We start from the raw sequence: 16,733 nt of genomic DNA, 5'->3' as shown, positions 1-16,733 counted from the left end.
TGGTTTTGCATAGACCACTCAGTGCTGCAGTGATGTTTCCCCGCACCGTGATCTAAATGAAACGATAGGTACTACTGTAGTGTTTGCCAGGCTAAAGCACTACCCTCGTGCAGAATTTTTTGCATAGCTTTTTTATGCAGCAGTGCCTATAAGGAATCTACAATGTAAAATGAATGTGGGTGGCTAGTTAACGGTCTGTGCACATTTGTGTCTCTTGCAGCAGTGAAAAGCCGTTTCTTGACAAGTTTAGCAGTTCAAGAGGAAAATGTCGCATAGCTTTTGCATGTGTGGATGAACAGCATCTGTATGCTTTCTGCACAAGTTTTTCACTCTGTTCTGATTTGCTGCTATCGCTTTTCTTTCTTCCTGCAGATTAAGGCGACCGTCAGCTGAAGACCCGGCATGCGGCACTGCTGCTGTTATGTAAATAGCATAAGCAATAGGATTGATTGCGGTAGGATTCGTGTACGTTAATGTTGATAATTGTCAAATATAATGTGGGGAAAATACCATCTTTATGGGGGGATCCATTTGTGGAATATGCCACCTGGGGTCATACATCTCATGGCAACCTGTGTACACGCAACAGGAGTGTGTGTACTGGCCACAAACTTTTCGATCAAACTGTAGCATACCATTGTTTTTTCGCATGCACTGGTATGTCACATATGCAACACTCTGTTCATAAAGCTGCTCATCAGTGTGATGTAAAGATGTATCACTCCCTCCCCATCCCCACTTATTTTAATGTTTGCTTGTTTTTCACGAGAACCATGCAACCTGAGAGATTATTTTTTTACATGACAACTGTCTGCTGCTCTCGAAGCTAGTACAAGTTAATGACGTGCAATGTGGCATTTAGATTGGTGGCCTTGTGCGGAGCGATATTTGCATTGACGTATCCCTTCCACGAGTGCTAGAAACAACCAGCAAAGTATGATACAATTTTCGTACTAAACTCTGTTTTCATTCTTTTGTTTGGACTTTGGTGGTTAGTACAGTACTTAGTCCTGACTGGACAGATTTTGTGATAATGGTAACGCTTCCCTCTACTTGCCTTGCAGTGTCTAGAGTGCGATTTACTGTGCACAGGTCATGGGCTTGTGAGCCATGTTATTTCCATGTTCTTGTGGCCAGAAGTACTGAATATGCTTAGCATTTACGCCTGTTCGTAAGCTGTTACTGCATTGATCTCTTTGCGCAGTTATTCATTCCATACGGTGTTTTGGAGCAAATATATGTATTAATATGGTACAAATGGCCATTATACTTTGTGCAAAGCACGTGCAATATACCTCTTTTGCAAGATACTGTTTTTCTCTGTTCACAAAATAAAGCAAAACGCATTTTCCAGTTGTCTGATTTTATGAAAATGGCTACGAGAGAAATCCATGACATAGTTTAGATGAAACTGTTAGTCGGCTAAAATCTTGACAGTGGGTTTTTAGTAGCCGATGCATGACATGATGGTTTCTCACTGTCTGTTCCGTGCTAAAAACCTGAAAGAAAAGCACGGTGTATAATACTCTCCCACTCTGTACATCCACAAAACTTGGCTTACCGTGATTGTCTATCGTGTAATTTTCCATATGCACACAATGTTGATGTCTGTACACACCACCACATAGTTTCCATCTGGGCTCAACGCCACAGCATTGGCGTTAACCTGCAAGAGTAATCAAATACATTTTCTTTTCCTTAAATGTACAAACAGGAGCCAACCTCACCCTTCTAAAATCACAGACCAAGGTGCAGACACTGTTGAAAAAAATAAAATAACGCTAAGGAAGATGGGTCAAGAGAGAGGGACAAACATGTGCGCTGTCCAGTCTTCCTTAGCACTGTTTTATCTTTTTTTTTTTTTTCAACATATAGCAACCAGTTTATATTCGCCCTCTCCTGGAATGCAGACACTAATAGGCTTGCCCCTAGCGTGAGAACTTAATATGGCACCACTTAGCTGAAGGATGCTGAAAGCCAGCTATGCTTCATGCACTACTTTAAGGGTGTGAAAATATTCTAAATTTTGAATGCGAATTGCGTTCGTTATTTGTCTTATTTGCATTAAATAAACTGATATTTGGGATTTTCCGACCATTTGAAAATTAAGACCACAGAGACATTTTTTTTAAGTTGAGTGCTTATTGAGGTTAGGTGCTCCTAATCCCTTTATCACCACAGCAACACAATGCAGAGGCTTGTTGAGAACTGCCGATTTGTGCCTCCAAAACACGTTCGGCCGCCATGGTAAAAGGGTTTTTGCTGTGCAGAGAAAATAACTTCCAGACTTTTGCAAAGGGTGCGTACAAAAGGTGATCATATGAAACCAGCGAAGAAGCTTAATCGGGTAATGTCTCCATGTATGTTCTAGAAGCAGCGACGCTGATAGCGGGTGATATATGGTTGGCTACCCGCCCATGCTGCCTCCATTTACTTGCCATATGCTGCAGCACATATTTCAACTTTTTCAGCTCACAGGGCTGCAGAAACAGCTGACTGGCTGCTCTAAGGCCAACTGCACAGTGCAGCCAACTTACAACCTTGTCAAAGAGTTCAAAGCTGTTTTGAGCAACCTGGTACATTTAGCTTCTACTGGAAGCTACAAAGGCTTCAATACCTTTCCGTCCTTTTTCTCCACGGAGACTTCTTCGCTGCATGAAAGTTTGACCGGCCACATCAACTTTTTCACTGGTTTAGCCAAAGCCACCCCGTCTTTTCCGCCGTTATACAGCCAGACGCTCCCAAAGTCATCACCGCAGGCTATAACGTCTGTACAATAAAGAAAAAACAATGCAGTGAGAATACCAGTCCTTGTGTTCAAGCATGCACATATAAGCACGAGGATTATGACATGCACGCAATACATGGCTTACACAATCTCATTCCTGGTATATCGTAAGCTTTTTCACGCTAAGCAATGCCCAGTGAACACAACCATGCCATTGCTATGGCACACCACTGGACCCACTGGACACTGAATCCTGTATGGCTTGCGCGGTAAGACAGCAATCCTTGCATTATATCTCGAGCAGCGTTAAGGTACCGTATAAACCGGAATATAGGTCAAGATTTTTTCTTAAAGAAAGCAAGCGAAAGTCGCCCATTAACTATATGCCACTCGTCTTATACAGCGGTCTTTAGCAGAATTTGAGGCACAGTCTGGCAACAAGTGGCGTGTCTACTCGTGGACGGACAGCCAAAATCTTATCGATATCCTGCAGTTGCTGGCATTTTTTTTCCCATCCCAAGCGTGTTTATCTTTGCACACGCTCTTTCATTCGACCTATGAGAGTATAAAATGCCTCCTTAGCAGTGAATAGCAGCATGTGGAGGCAGTTTACAGTGGTTTTCCAGAAAAAGTGCTGTTCGCTGAAGCGAACGGCAACATGGCCGCTCTCATTTTAAACCAACCAAAGGACGAGACACAGGGAAGAAGAGAACAGGACAAGGCTGGACTAACAACTGAATATTTATTGAAGGAAAGAAGACAATGTTGTCTGCGGTTGACGTGCGGTGTCGCGGATAAGATTAGCTGTTCGCATGCAGCCTTTCAAAAAATGCTGCGTAAGCAACAAACATGATGGAACTATACTTCGTTTCATACATCAGGTGCAACGCAGCGAAGGCCATTTCACCGGTTGGGTTGTGTGCGCGCTTTTTAGAACAAGTCTTCGTTGTCTTCTTTCCTTCAATAAATATTCAGTTATTAGTCCAGCCTTGTCCTGTTCTCTTCTTCCCTGTGTCTCGTCCTTTGGCTGGTTTAAAATGAACAGTTACCAACTCGCCCAGTCGTCAACTTTGTTGAATGGCCGCTCTCTCAGCGACAGTTCAGTGGTTGACGTACGGTGTCGCGGACAAGATCAGCTGTTCGCATGCAGCCTTTCAAGAAATGCTGCGCAAGAAACCAACTTGATGGAACTATACTTCGTTTCAAACATCAGGTGCAACGCAGCGAAAGCTACGCAAGTAGTCTGCAAGAAAGAAAAAAAAAGGAGGCATATCACTACGTGCTCGTTCCAAGGCAGAGTGGTTTCTGTGGAAACAGGCTCTATTCTGAGCATACACATTTGCAATAACTTGCTTCGTGTGCCTGGACATCTTCACAGTGCGAATCTTATAGAAAAAACCCGCTCCGAAGAGGCAGTCGAGATCGCTGCGTTGTGCAGCACGGAGGGCACCGCTGGCAGAGTTGTGCAGGCGCACTGGAGCAGACGATGCTTTCAGCGAGTTAAACGGTGATTGTTGCTGAAAGGTCTTTCTGAACGCAATCTAAAGGTAACATACACTCACTGTAAACGGCGACTGTTGCTGAAAGATGTCTATGAACGCAACCTAAAGGTAACATACACTCACTGAGGCAGGAAATGATTATGGGGAAGGTAATTGCTTAGTGTAACTGTTGTCATACCGATTAGTCTGTGAACGCAACCTAAAGGTAGCATACACTCACTGAAGGCAGGATATAATTACGGCGAAGGCAACTGGAAAAAAAATATTCAGAAAAACAATTACAACACAGGAGTCGAACAGATGTTTTAGTGGCATCAGCGCAGAGATGGGTGGTGTTAATCCGTTGCGCCACTAAAACGACGGGGCCGGTGACCTTTAAATGCGGTCTTATTTGTTTAGACAATATATCCAATATATGTCGCCAGGTGGCGCTGCTCAGAGGAATCGCGCGCCAAAGCGTCGTCTGCTCCTATGGGATATGGTTTGCTAATAGGCGCTCCTGCGGAGCAGCAAAAACGCGGTACGAGCGAAAACGACAAACAAAACATACAAATTCACCAAATCCGATCTGTTCTCCCTAAAAAAGGTGCTTTTTATGGAATTAATGGCAAATGTAAGATGTATTAAGTTTGCAGACAAAGCAACTATTATTTCCTCTCGTCAAGAGCAGGCACTATTTTTCATCGCGGATGCGGGGAGCGCAAACAAGAGCTCTAGTTTTGACAGTGTTGCACTTGATGTATGAAACGGAGTATAGATGATACACTCTGGAAGGTGGTGAGCAGCGAAAAGTTGTCTTTCGACGACGCTGCTGAAAGTTTGGAGTGAGATCATAGCTCCGTTGATGCAGAGACACAGCCAATGAAAATATATGCGCTCCTCCACTCTTTTTCCTTGTTTTATTTATTTTTTCTTTTCACTTCAAGGTAAAGGGTTCAACATATAATACGGTTTATACAGTACTGGCATCATGCATACAAGCACTGCTTTCAAGTCCACTCCATCACGTCAACACGAGGAAAGCTGGACTGACTGGAGTGTTCTTAAAATCCAATGGCTTGAGAACGCATACATCGCACCTATAGCAGCCTGGCCACAATCAAAACCATGTCACACATTTCTGACCAAGCTGAGAGAAGCTAAGCAAGGTTATCGTCGTCAGTCAAACTATACCCACTGCAGGACAAAGGCCTCTTCCATATTTTTCCAATAAATCCGGTCCTTTGCTAACTTCATCCACTTGACACCTGCAGACTTCCTAACTTCATCTGCCCCCTGCTACACTTTTCTTACCTTGGAACCCAATCTGTTACCCTTAGCGACCATCGGTTATCCTTCCTTCGCACGACATGTCCTGCCCATGCTCATTTTTTCACATGATTTCGACTAGAATGTCATTAACTCGAGTTTCTTCTCTGACCCTTTCTGCACGCATTCTATCTCAGCGTTACATCTGCCACTTTCCGTTCCATAGCTCTCTGCATTGTCCTCAACTTCAGTAGAATCCTTTTCGTTAGCATCCACGTTTCAGTACCATAGGTCAGTACCGGTAAGATGCAACTGTTGCATACTTTTCTCTTGAGCGATACTGGTAAGCTGCTAGTCATGACCTGCAAGTAAGTACTTGCCAAATGCGTTCTATCCCAGTCTTATTCTCTTAGTTGTTTCCCTTTCACGGTCCGGATCTGCAGTTACTACCTAAGTAGACATGTTCGTCTACCACTAACAGTGCTTTGCTACCTATTGTAACCTGCTTTTCCTTTCCAAGGCTGTTTAACATTACCTTAGTCTTCTGTATATTAGTTTTAAGGCCTACCTTTCTGCTTTTTCTGTCTTGGCCATCAGTCATAATTTACAATTCGTCCCGAGTTACTTAGCAATGTCATCAGCAAATCTCAGATTACTGAGGTGTTCTCTGTCAGCCCTTATCCCCTAAAAAAAAGACCCTAACTGTTACCATTTCAGCTCTGAATACTTGCTCTAAGCTGTGAATAGTGCTGGAGAGATTGTGCCGCCTTGCCTAATACCTTTCCTTATAGGAATTTTATTTCTTTATAGAGAACTATGGTTGCTGTATAGCCACTATAGATATCTCCTAGCACTTTCACATGACTCATCTACACCCTGATTTCACAATGCCTGCATGACTGCTGATGTTTTGACTGAACCAAATGTATTCTCATAACCAATGAACGAAAGGTGTGCGAGACTAACTTCAAAGAAGGAAATGACTCACCATGTGTAGCTGAAGGGTAAAGGTAATCAACCTTGGTGTCGCTCCACAAGAACGTGCTTCCATACTTCACTTTCACTTTCTGCAATTTCTGCGAGTGCTTCTTGAGAGTAGTCACATGGGCGGATAGCTTCCATGTGCCGATCATGCCGGTGCTTGAACATTTGCTAACTGCAGGTAAAAATTCCAATGGGCAAAAGAAGGCAAGAAATACTACATTATGAAGCACCAACTGCAGCTGATTAATGCAGGTCACAGGAAAGCGGGGGAAATAAAATGAATTCGATTTTATTTTTTTTCGTAACCCCAAGGTCTTCATCAAGCTTGTGATGAAAAAATATACTGACGTAGACAGTACAAATTATGAGAATGACAATTTTTTTACTTGTAGTCATCAAATGCCAATTGTGCTTCTGATCATCCCAGAGCATCACGCATTCCACGGGTTCCCGACGCCGCAGCATGATCCACGTCAATGCCACCGCGAATATGAGAGAGAAGCAGATAAGGCCATCCAAAGGCCACACAAGGCAATAAGGGAGTCAAATGTGGGAATAAACTTTACAACTGAATTTCTCACCTCTTACATTTATTCCGTGCAGTTAGTAGTATGATTGTACAGATGATAGTAAAATTGTATTTTTTGAGCATGACTCCCAAGTATTTGAAGAGTGGAACATTAGCTCTTAATTTCTATGTATTTGCCTTTAACAACTCAAATTCTAAAGTGATTTTTCATAAAACTTTTAATTTTTAAAGTTAGTACTATAGATGTTTAAAAAGAAACTAATAGCTTAATTTCACGCAACAGAACTTTGCAAACGTGCTGACATCCAAAACTAATACACTTTTTCCTTAATTTTCTGATGGGTGGAGCCAATAATTTGCAAATAATTTTTAGAAAGTGGTTCTGGCAACCACTCACAGCCAATTTCTGCGATGCATTGCAGCACGCTAGCCTCCCACTGACATCAGTGGGGCTGCTGGGCTCATTGTACGCTCAATAGTAGGCTCATTGTACGCTCCCAAACATTGTGCTCCCAAGTTAAGCAAGCAGGACGAGGCGTGGCATGGTGTGGCGCCGTCGCGGCTTGTATTCTTTTTTTTCTTCCGCTCCGGCGTGGCTTGAGTTGAGGGAAGAGAGGAGGAGCATCATTTTCAATCGTCCATATGTTCAATGCTAATGATGCTAGCTTAAACATGTTTGTGTTGCCAAGGCCGGTCTCGAGGGAGAGAGCGCATCTCTTCTCTTACGGCCTCTCCAATGGGGTCTGTTTCCACCGCCCGCCGCGCCTGGGTGGGGTCGCCACCGTCCCACTGCTGCTCCTCCGCCACAGTCGTTCACGCGCAAGGGAAACGCGGGCTCGTGTTTAGCTTCGCCCGCGTAAATTATTTTCATCTTCGGTGCTACATGAATGGTTTCGCATCTAGCGCTGAAAGACGGTTTTGCTGTTGCTGACGAGTTGCTGTCATGTTAGCCTTGAAGAAGCTTCCATGTGATCACTGCTAATTCATTTTTTTTTTTGTTCCTATTCTTGTACAGGCTTGGGGAAAATTTGGATTAAAATGGACAAAAGTAGCTACTGTGCCGCAATGTATGCCATGCTGAACGACAGTGGTTTTTATATCCGTTCACGTGTGGTACGTTGACGACATGCCGCTGCAGCATCTACCTTCTGTGCTCTTTAATTTCGGGGCTGCACTCACCATAAAACTCACGAGCGACAGCGCGAACCCAGGCAAAAGCCACCCGCCGCCACTGAAGCAGACGCGGAGTGAACAGTGAGCAGGTTGCGCCCCTTGCGGTGGCGGAGAGCGTAACTCAAGGAGAAAAGTTCCCACTGTTCCCGCGGCGATTGAGAAGGCCGTAAGAAAGAGCGCGCGCTCTCTCCCTCGAGACCGGCCGTGGTGTTGCAAAGGGGACTGATGGAATACCTATTGTTGGTGCACATTTTAATATTATTCTGGTTAATGGCTTTTAATGGACCCATTAATGATGGCGTTAATTGTAGTTACTCAACCATTATTCAGCGCGCAAAGTTACATGGCTGGGTCAATGTGACTTTTTATTCATAAACTAAATTATGAAAATAACTTTAATTGCCATGCCCCCTTAAGCAAAATAAGTAGTAGCATGTCACGGAAATAAAAGAAAAACTGGCTTTGAAAACAGGCGATTTCAACTGACAGCTTTGGTATGCTGCCCCCTCACACTACCATTAGAATTGTTTTTCTTAACATTTTAACCAGCAATAAGTGACTCGAGTAGAAAGAACATGTGGGACAAGTGACAGCGTTAGCCTCACCTTGCCAGCATGCCAAAGGAGAAGAGCATATGTATGCAAACACTTTGCCAATCTGATAACAGTATGTGAAAATAGCATTATTCATCAATACTACTAGCTTTTCTTCAATAATGGTTTGCCCTGACACAATGCATTGCAGAGTACAGGAAGACTAATTCCAATATAATCAATATAGTGTCACCTAATCACAGTATTTGTGACTCTGTTACTTCTAGAAGAGGGAAGAATTAGGAACTTGGACATGTTTGATCTTTCTGCACCGGTGATTCGTGCTTTTCAACTATCAGCATCATTTTAGCAGTCTTCTTGAAAAATGTGAACTGCATAACGAGAAGGAGAAGGACATCACAAAAGGCCATTCGATATTAGAAACTCTTTTGATGCCACAAAGTCCTGTCACAAATTTGCCTCCATAAAACTACACAAGGTTGCTGCCACTATTGTCAAATCACATAACCTGAGAACGCATTTGTTTTTTGTTTTTCACCTTGAAGTGTGATGATGTAAAATGATGTAAAAAAAGAGGCGTACCAATTGTGTCGTCTTGTATTAAAACCAAGCCATCAACCACAGGCTCCTTTTCAACAGACGTTCCATCTTTTCCTGGTAAGCAGAACTCAACATTTGGAAACCTGCAAATGCACACCATGCAAAATAAATGAATGTGGCTATCGATGCGCTAGCTATCATGTGAGGAATAAAAATAATATGAACCGTTAATGTGAGGGCAGAGGTTAGCTGTGAAGAGGAAAGCAACAAACTACAATTGCGCATTAGCGGGGGCTTATTTTCATTTTCAATTGCAGCAGTAAGCAACGCAAAGATGATGCATCTGAATACACCAACCTGTCAACCTTCACGACAGACTTCTGATCGAACTTCCAGGCAAACAGGCCACCATGGCAGGCTGCCAAGAGCAGTTCATTTTTAGTGCTCACACATAACTGCAGAATTTCAACTTTCGGCCTCAAGGTGAGCAGCTTCCTGGAGAAAAATGAGACAAAGAACTCAACCCAACAAGTACTAAAATCGATGCAAACACTTCTGCGGAGTCAGCTTCGTCAGTTCCTGGCGGAATAGTGTACTGTGCAGAAGCTAACGAAGCTGCGTGTGTGCTTTCTACAGTTGTGCCAAAATCCTAAATTTGGCACGTGCTACAACTACTCAAGCACGAAAACAAAAATATGTTTATTTCTGACTACACGCAGAGACCGAATCCGGTTATATCGAACTTGAAGGGGGTCAAGAAACTATTCAGTATATCAGTACAAAAGAAATGGTGACAGATAAGCTTATCTGTAACTCAGAATTAAGAATATGTTGCACCCCAGCTAGGAATGTGCTTCTTGCAATGATGCACTACAAACCAGCGTGCTGGCAGTGTGTGAAGCAGTGACTAGCGAGGGATGCACTGGTGGAAAATGTCCCGGAAACAGCTACTACCTATCTTAGGATCACTAATTGTGTCAACAGTACATTATAATGAGAATAGCCTAATTAAAGAAGCGAGGCCTGCCACCAGGATTTGCTTCCCCACATTAAGGCAATATGTGGCCTGGAAAACGAGTGCAAGAGGTCTGAGGCTACCCTCAAGCACACAAGTTCACCTAGTCACGTGGTTTCGCAGCACTAGCATTGCCAGCAGGTGCCCAGGCAACACGGCTGACCCGCCTCGACGAGTGAAAAGAGCGTCATTAGGAGAAGCACCAAGTGCAGGGGTGCGACGTGCAGTTCAGTACATTGAACAAGCGGCGAGATATGCGCCAGTTTCCTCTACATTTCCACAACATTTTGCAAGGGGGCAACCTGTCCGTTGTATATATACAGCCAATAATTCGAAACATCAGAATTCAATAAATCTGGGCTTGACTGTATAGACTGTGATTTCGCAATGGCACGAGAACCTAGACTGCAACCAACTGTACTTGGAACAGTCAAACGAACATGTGACTATGTGACTAATGTAGCTCCATAATAACTACTCTAGCACAGGCATTTGAGGCTACTGTGAAAGGAATAAAAAGCTTTTAGTCCATTTTCAGATTGTCATAAATTCACAATAGCCCATGTCGTTCTAAAGCTCTAGAAAGGTCTGTGGACCACTGTACAGCTTTAATAAAAGAATCAATGCTGTGCAGTTAAGCTCTTTATGAATAAAAATATACTTTAGATAGGGAAGAAAAAAACAGTTCTTGCATCTCACCTTAGAGAGCAGCCTTGAGAGAAAGAAACAAAAGAAATGGCAGAGGAATACCGGTAAAATGAGCATTAAAGCAATAATAAATTTATTATAAATAATAGCAATAAAATGCAACATACTCGATCTTTGTTACGTATTCAGGTGCCTTGGGAATTCCGATGTTCCAAATGTGAATGTTATCATCAATGCTGCCACCTGAAGGCGACAAAAAGCAAACATCACAGGATGACTCAGTCTACATTAAGTAAAGTTTTAAAAACGTTTTGCAAGGTTTTGCATGTCCATAAATTAAATTTTCATTGCATGAAGGTATGGTGAGAAGTCATTATATACCGGATAGATGCAATTGAGTTTGATATCTATCTGCTATCTCTTCTGTCATCTTGTAAATAGTAGAGCAGTTACAGTTGGTCCTAGATATATCAAACTTGAAAGAAATAGTGAAATCGATCGATATATCGATAATTGATACATGCAATGAAAGTCTACATCTGCAACCAGAAACTGAAAGTACAGTCCACCAATGCTCGCGACGAGACTTTTGCAGCTACGTGCTGCCCGGCGGCATTCTGGCAGTGTGCTGCTCATTGGGCATAGCTAGGCCTAGCCTGCTTTGCATTGAAGTCACAATGGACGCTGGTTTGTAGCTAGCCCCAGCCTAACATAAGAGGCCTAATCGTGTAACCTGTGCATTAAATGCACAGTCACCTTAAGTTACTACTAGTTTTTGCAAAACTTTTGGCAGCAGGAAGAGCACTGCTAACTTGGTGAGACACTGATAGCCGTCGGTCAGCTTCATTGCACGGTCATTGTTATAGCAATAGCTGGCTTCCCCGCATTGTAACAGTGCCTCATGGAGAACAGCGCAGCCAGGCCGAAGGTTACTTTCACTCACATTTAACATCAAGCAGCTTTACAGTGTCTACGTGTGGATAGCGCAGCCAAGCCAGTAGGCACCAAAGGCCACAATCGGTGCTGTTCGGCAAGCAAAAAATTATCACGCAAGTGTCATTAGTAGAAGCGCCACTTGCAAGGGCGCACGTGCTGTTCGATACATCAAATGTTTAACTTAGGAGAATTCAATAAAAGCGTGCGGCAGTGCAATAATTTTGTACGGGATATTGAAAGGAATTCTCTGACTGACATATGCGATAATTCAATGTGTCCGCACTCAATATATCAGAGATCGACCCATATGTGCTCACGAAAACTATCTTGTCAATGTGTCAAGCACCACATATCAGCAGGCCAAGAAAGCTAATTGTTATGATTTTCTACATTACACACACAGCAGTTTCACAAGACTCTCCGATCTAAAGACTCTAGACCATGAACCAAAGGCCTGCCAGTTGGAAGACTTGCAAGTACATGAGTGATAGGAGAGTGCTTACAAGATACAGGGCAAGTTGCATCTACAGACAGTTTAGAGGCAGCTTCAAGAGGAAAGGTCTTAAGATTTTTTGCATTAATGCCACTGGTGTCTGTGGCCGAGTACTCATAGCATCTGCTTTCTGATCTGAAAAGTGCTCATTTGGTACCCGGGCCTCAACATTTAAACCTTTCTTTGAATTTCATGTTCACTAACCATAACAGAGATATTTTCGACGCTATGACTCCCCTGTAAACTCATGCTTCGAGAAGCTGAGCAAATTGGTTGTATAAATGGCAGTCAAATTTGAAACCTTCTTAAACTATGTTATCGGCACCAAAATGCCAACGCTTAGCAGTTTCTGAAGACGTTTCTGCGCTTTGCTTCATTCGAAATGTGGCTGCCATGACTTACCCCAAGTGTGGGATGCTGCCGACCGCCACGGCGGATAAGCATGATAAAATGAAACGGGAGGTAGCAAAGCAATACAAGGGTCTGCAAGAAAGCCACTTACTAAGCAACCAAGTAGGCTGGTTGGGGCAGAAGAGCAGAGAGTTTATATATTTGCTGTGTGCCTGGAACGACCGGTAGCACACAAGTTGCTCAGGGTGGATCAGGCTGACCTCGCATGCTTTGCCGGCCACAGCGAGCACGGCGCTGGGACGCCCACCAATGGGCAGCGATGTCCATGCGAGGCAAAAGAACTCCTACAGGGGGAATGCATGCTTTAGTTAAACAAGCAGTTATACACTTTAGTTATACAGTTTAGTTATACACAATATCCTGTGAACATGCTCTTCATTATACAGACTGCGTTTGCACAAGCCCAAGTCAAACTGAGCTGTCACAAATTAGCGTATATTCCTCAAGAAAATTACAGGAGGAGAGAAAGGTTACAGAAATAAGTGACTATAGAATTTTTTTTAATTCCATGCAAGCATTCTGTATTCTTTTTAATGTCTGAACAATCTTGGGAGAAAATTTTCAGCTTTACTAATCCTTTCTTTTTTTTCAAGGAGACTTCGCCATCGAGAGGCAGCTGCAAATTCAATATAATAGGTGCAAGCCATTCCGACAATGAGCAAGTCATTAACGCTGCAGATCACAATATACCCGAAAGTCAGCATTAAGGTGGCCTCAATTCATAGTGCACAATGCCTCTTGACTATGCGAATAAGAACACTATGCCTTGAAAAAGAGAAGTGCAAGAACCTTTTTAAGAAATTTGAGATCATCAAAAAAAAAACTATCGAGGCATTAAAGTACTGCTATAGAGAGACAAAAATTGATAGTGCATATTCAGTTTTTCATACTGGCTCTCCAGTTGAAAAGACGTTTAGCATAATTTTTGCCAGTTATTTTCCATGCACTTTCCCTTTGTACAAGTGAGAACACATAAGCAAAGTGTTGGTTGCGTTATAAGCAGTAAAATGCACACACTGCATAAGTCTAGTATAGAGGCCATTCATGCGTTTTCCGGACAATCAAGTAATATTGAGAGCTTTTATTCTGTTCAGTTACAGTATATGTAACAGCTATCCTCTGCAGTTGAAAATTTGCGCACTGCCTGGTCATGTCCGAGTTAACAACCACGCTGGAAGTGGTGACAACAGCATGCAAACGCAATCCCACTAATAAGTAATTTCAAATTCACTCCACTTTGACGTGCTAAGTCGAAATGATCGTCACGTGCATCAGCATAACACAGGCGACTTGTGATCGTTTTGACCGCAAGTATGTGCATACAGAGAAGTGACGTATGCATTCCCTCACCTCCTTGGTGTTAGCATGCCTGTAGCGTTTGACAACAGTCCCCGTGCTGCAGTCTATGAAATTTACAACCCTTCCACCGCAGGTTGCAACAATGCTTGCTGATGTCTCTGAAAGCCAGATTTATACGTAGCATGAAGAGGTTATAGATATTTTCTATCACATTGCTACTCTTTTCAATGCATGTTCTGATGAACAGAAAGATGTTGTTGAAAAGTGTTGCTTACTACACTTCATTGTATAAAACATGTTAACATGACCAACATTGACAAGAAAGTAGCCATTGCCGATAATACACTGCCTTGAATGAGCGTCATATCAGACAGTGCAGGAAACAATGCAGCATTGTGCTACATGTCAGGAGACCCCATAATATTTACGAATAACAATTTTTTTTTTTTTCAGTTGTTATGCATTATTGGCTTGGTTTGTGGGGTTTAATGTCCCAAAGCGACTCAGGCTATGAGAGATGCCGTAGTGGAGAACTCCAGAAATTTCGGCCACCTGACGTTCTTTAACATGCATTGACATCACACAGCACACGGGCGCCTTGCTTTTTGCCTTCATCAAAAAGCGGCCGCCGAGGTTGAGATTAGATCCCGCAACCTTCGGTACAGTAGCCAAGCGCCGTAACCACTGCGCCAACCCCGGCGGGGCAGTTGTTATCATTGTATATTTTTTCAGTTACTTTTTGCTGGCATACAACCACTACTGCTTTTATTACAAATTTTTTAGTGTGGACTGCAATTACACATTCGCCCGCACCCAAAAATTCTTCCACTCTTCCACACTGTTAATAAAGCGCTAAGTGAGAAATTCGGTACTTGAGGCAAAAATCCTTCAGCTATATAAAAAATAGACGAAGCGCATCTTTGAAAACACTCCTGTTTCTATCTCCTTGCATTGCCCTGAATTCATCACTGTCCTTTGTGGCTTCTGTTGCACTAAAATAGGCAACAAAAATTAAATACCATCATCAAAGAAGTTAGGTAAGTGTAGGAGACAAAGAGCCTGCAAGAGAGGTTGGTTCAAAGGCCAGTTTTAAAAATTCCGAGAGCACTGTTGAATCTACACTGCAGAAATGTGAAAGCCTAAGCGTTGCTGCTGCACAGGGGGAATCACGTTTGCTCTCATTATCATTATCAACTAAATGCACTGTCATTATCACTACTGTCATCGTCATAATCACTAATTACATCATTGTCATCACTATTATCATCCTCACACAGTAGACAAGCAGAAGTATGATATGCTTTTCACAATCCCGGTCGTGGCGTAGTTGCTTAAAGTGCTCATCTGGGGATCCGAAGGATGGAGGTTCGATTCCCGGTGGAGATAAAATTTTTATTTTTCTGATGACGTCATCATTACGTCATTTTACTGGCAGCTATAGTGTGACCGGACGGACGCTGACAGTATGAGCCATTAAAGGCTTTTGCCTTAATAGAGCAGTATACGTTCACAAATGCACCCTGTTTTAACATGTAAATCAAGTTGAGCTTTTTGACATTTTTGCGAAAAGTAAAGCTAACAACGAAAATTATGCTCAAGCGTAGCAGTGCCAGAAGCAGCAAGCCATGGCTGTGGGTGGCAAGCCCCACAAGAATAGAAGAACCAGCATAAAATGTGAAAAAAAAAAATACTTGCTCACCATTTTCGTTGCCCTTTGGTTGAAAGGCAGCTTGCCACACTTGCGTCACTGAGTCATTAGGATCTTTCGAGTGGCAGCGTAGAAATGCACTCACTTCAGCACCTTTCACACTCCCCTGCAAGGCGGCACCAATTTAAGAAATCTCATACATATCAGCAGGTAAACACAAAAAAAAACTTGTAAAGGAACAATTGGCCGGCAATATCAGCTAAGCCGTGCTTAGTCAGGCTGTGCTAGCAACTCTACTGCTATCACAGCCTCATCACAACACAGGACAAAGTCAAGGCCCGTTCACACCTGCAACTCGCGGAGGCTGTGCGAGCGTTTTGGTCGAAAAGCAATTGTCGCAAATGGTCGCATTGGTTGCAAAGCGACAGTCACAGGCCGTTCGACCACTGCTCGATTTTACAGCTTTGCGACTGCTGGTTGCAAACCGGCAACCAATTAGGGGCTCAGCTGAAGTAAACATAAGTTAGCTTTACTCTATATGATGGACAGTCAAGATAGACAAGATGTGGAAAGCGACCCATTGCGACTCACAAGTGTGACTAGACCTTTATACTTCCATTTCGAAGCATGCCATGCAACAACTACAGCCACTGTTAAAAAACCTTGGAATACGAGGGGGTACCCAAAGGAAACCGAACTTATTTCCTTTTGAACCCATTTATTCACATTTTAAGCCCGAACCTTCAATCTCCTTCAAAGTACTCTCCACTTGCACTAATACACTTGTCTAATCTTTCATTCCATTTTTCAAAAAATTGTTTAAGTTCATCTTTTGTGATGCTTAACAGCGCCTCCGTTGTTTTTTTCTTTGCCTCCGCAACATCAGCAAAACGCTTTTCTTTTATGTATTTTTTTCATTCCGCGAAACAAAAAGTCACACAGGGCAAGGTCCGGTGAGTATGGGGGGTGAGGAACAGGGGTCATACCCTTTTTGGTCAAATATTAATGACTGCACGAATTTTTTC

At 42.9% G+C, this 16,733-nt stretch overlaps 2 protein-coding genes across 3 annotated transcripts in view; one reads left to right on the top strand and one right to left on the bottom strand.

The window, feature by feature from the left end:
- LOC146196585 (inositol polyphosphate 5-phosphatase K-like) overlaps positions 1–1,357 on the top strand; it is a 15,189-nt gene extending 13,832 nt beyond the window's left edge. Inside the window, exon 13 of one of the 2 annotated variants that reach the window (XM_084598341.1) lies at positions 373–1,357. In XM_084598341.1, the coding sequence (XP_084454467.1) occupies positions 373–393 (21 nt within the window). In that variant the 3' untranslated portion in view covers positions 394–1,357. The remainder of the gene's footprint in view (positions 1–372) is intronic. The other variant, XM_084598340.1, reaches the window with a different exon arrangement.
- LOC146196584 (leucine-rich repeat and WD repeat-containing protein 1-like) overlaps positions 1,347–16,733 on the bottom strand; it is a 27,615-nt gene continuing 12,228 nt past the window's right edge. The window contains exons 6-15 of the mRNA XM_084598339.1: positions 15,760–15,874; positions 14,112–14,218; positions 12,853–13,045; positions 11,089–11,164; positions 9,616–9,753; positions 9,301–9,401; positions 6,467–6,634; positions 2,618–2,769; positions 1,562–1,666; positions 1,347–1,499 (exon numbers count right to left, since the gene is read on the bottom strand). Of these exons, the coding sequence (XP_084454465.1) occupies positions 1,571–1,666; positions 2,618–2,769; positions 6,467–6,634; positions 9,301–9,401; positions 9,616–9,753; positions 11,089–11,164; positions 12,853–13,045; positions 14,112–14,218; positions 15,760–15,874 (1,146 nt within the window). The 3' untranslated portion in view covers positions 1,347–1,499; positions 1,562–1,570. The remainder of the gene's footprint in view (positions 1,500–1,561; positions 1,667–2,617; positions 2,770–6,466; positions 6,635–9,300; positions 9,402–9,615; positions 9,754–11,088; positions 11,165–12,852; positions 13,046–14,111; positions 14,219–15,759; positions 15,875–16,733) is intronic.

This window comes from Amblyomma maculatum, chromosome 3 (assembly GCF_055883805.1).
Source record: "Amblyomma maculatum isolate TAMU_Amacu chromosome 3, ASM5588380v1, whole genome shotgun sequence".
NCBI lineage: Eukaryota > Metazoa > Arthropoda > Arachnida > Ixodida > Ixodidae > Amblyomma > Amblyomma maculatum.
The sequence above is the reverse complement of the archived record's forward strand: the minus strand, read 5'-3'. Positions and strand labels throughout refer to the sequence as shown.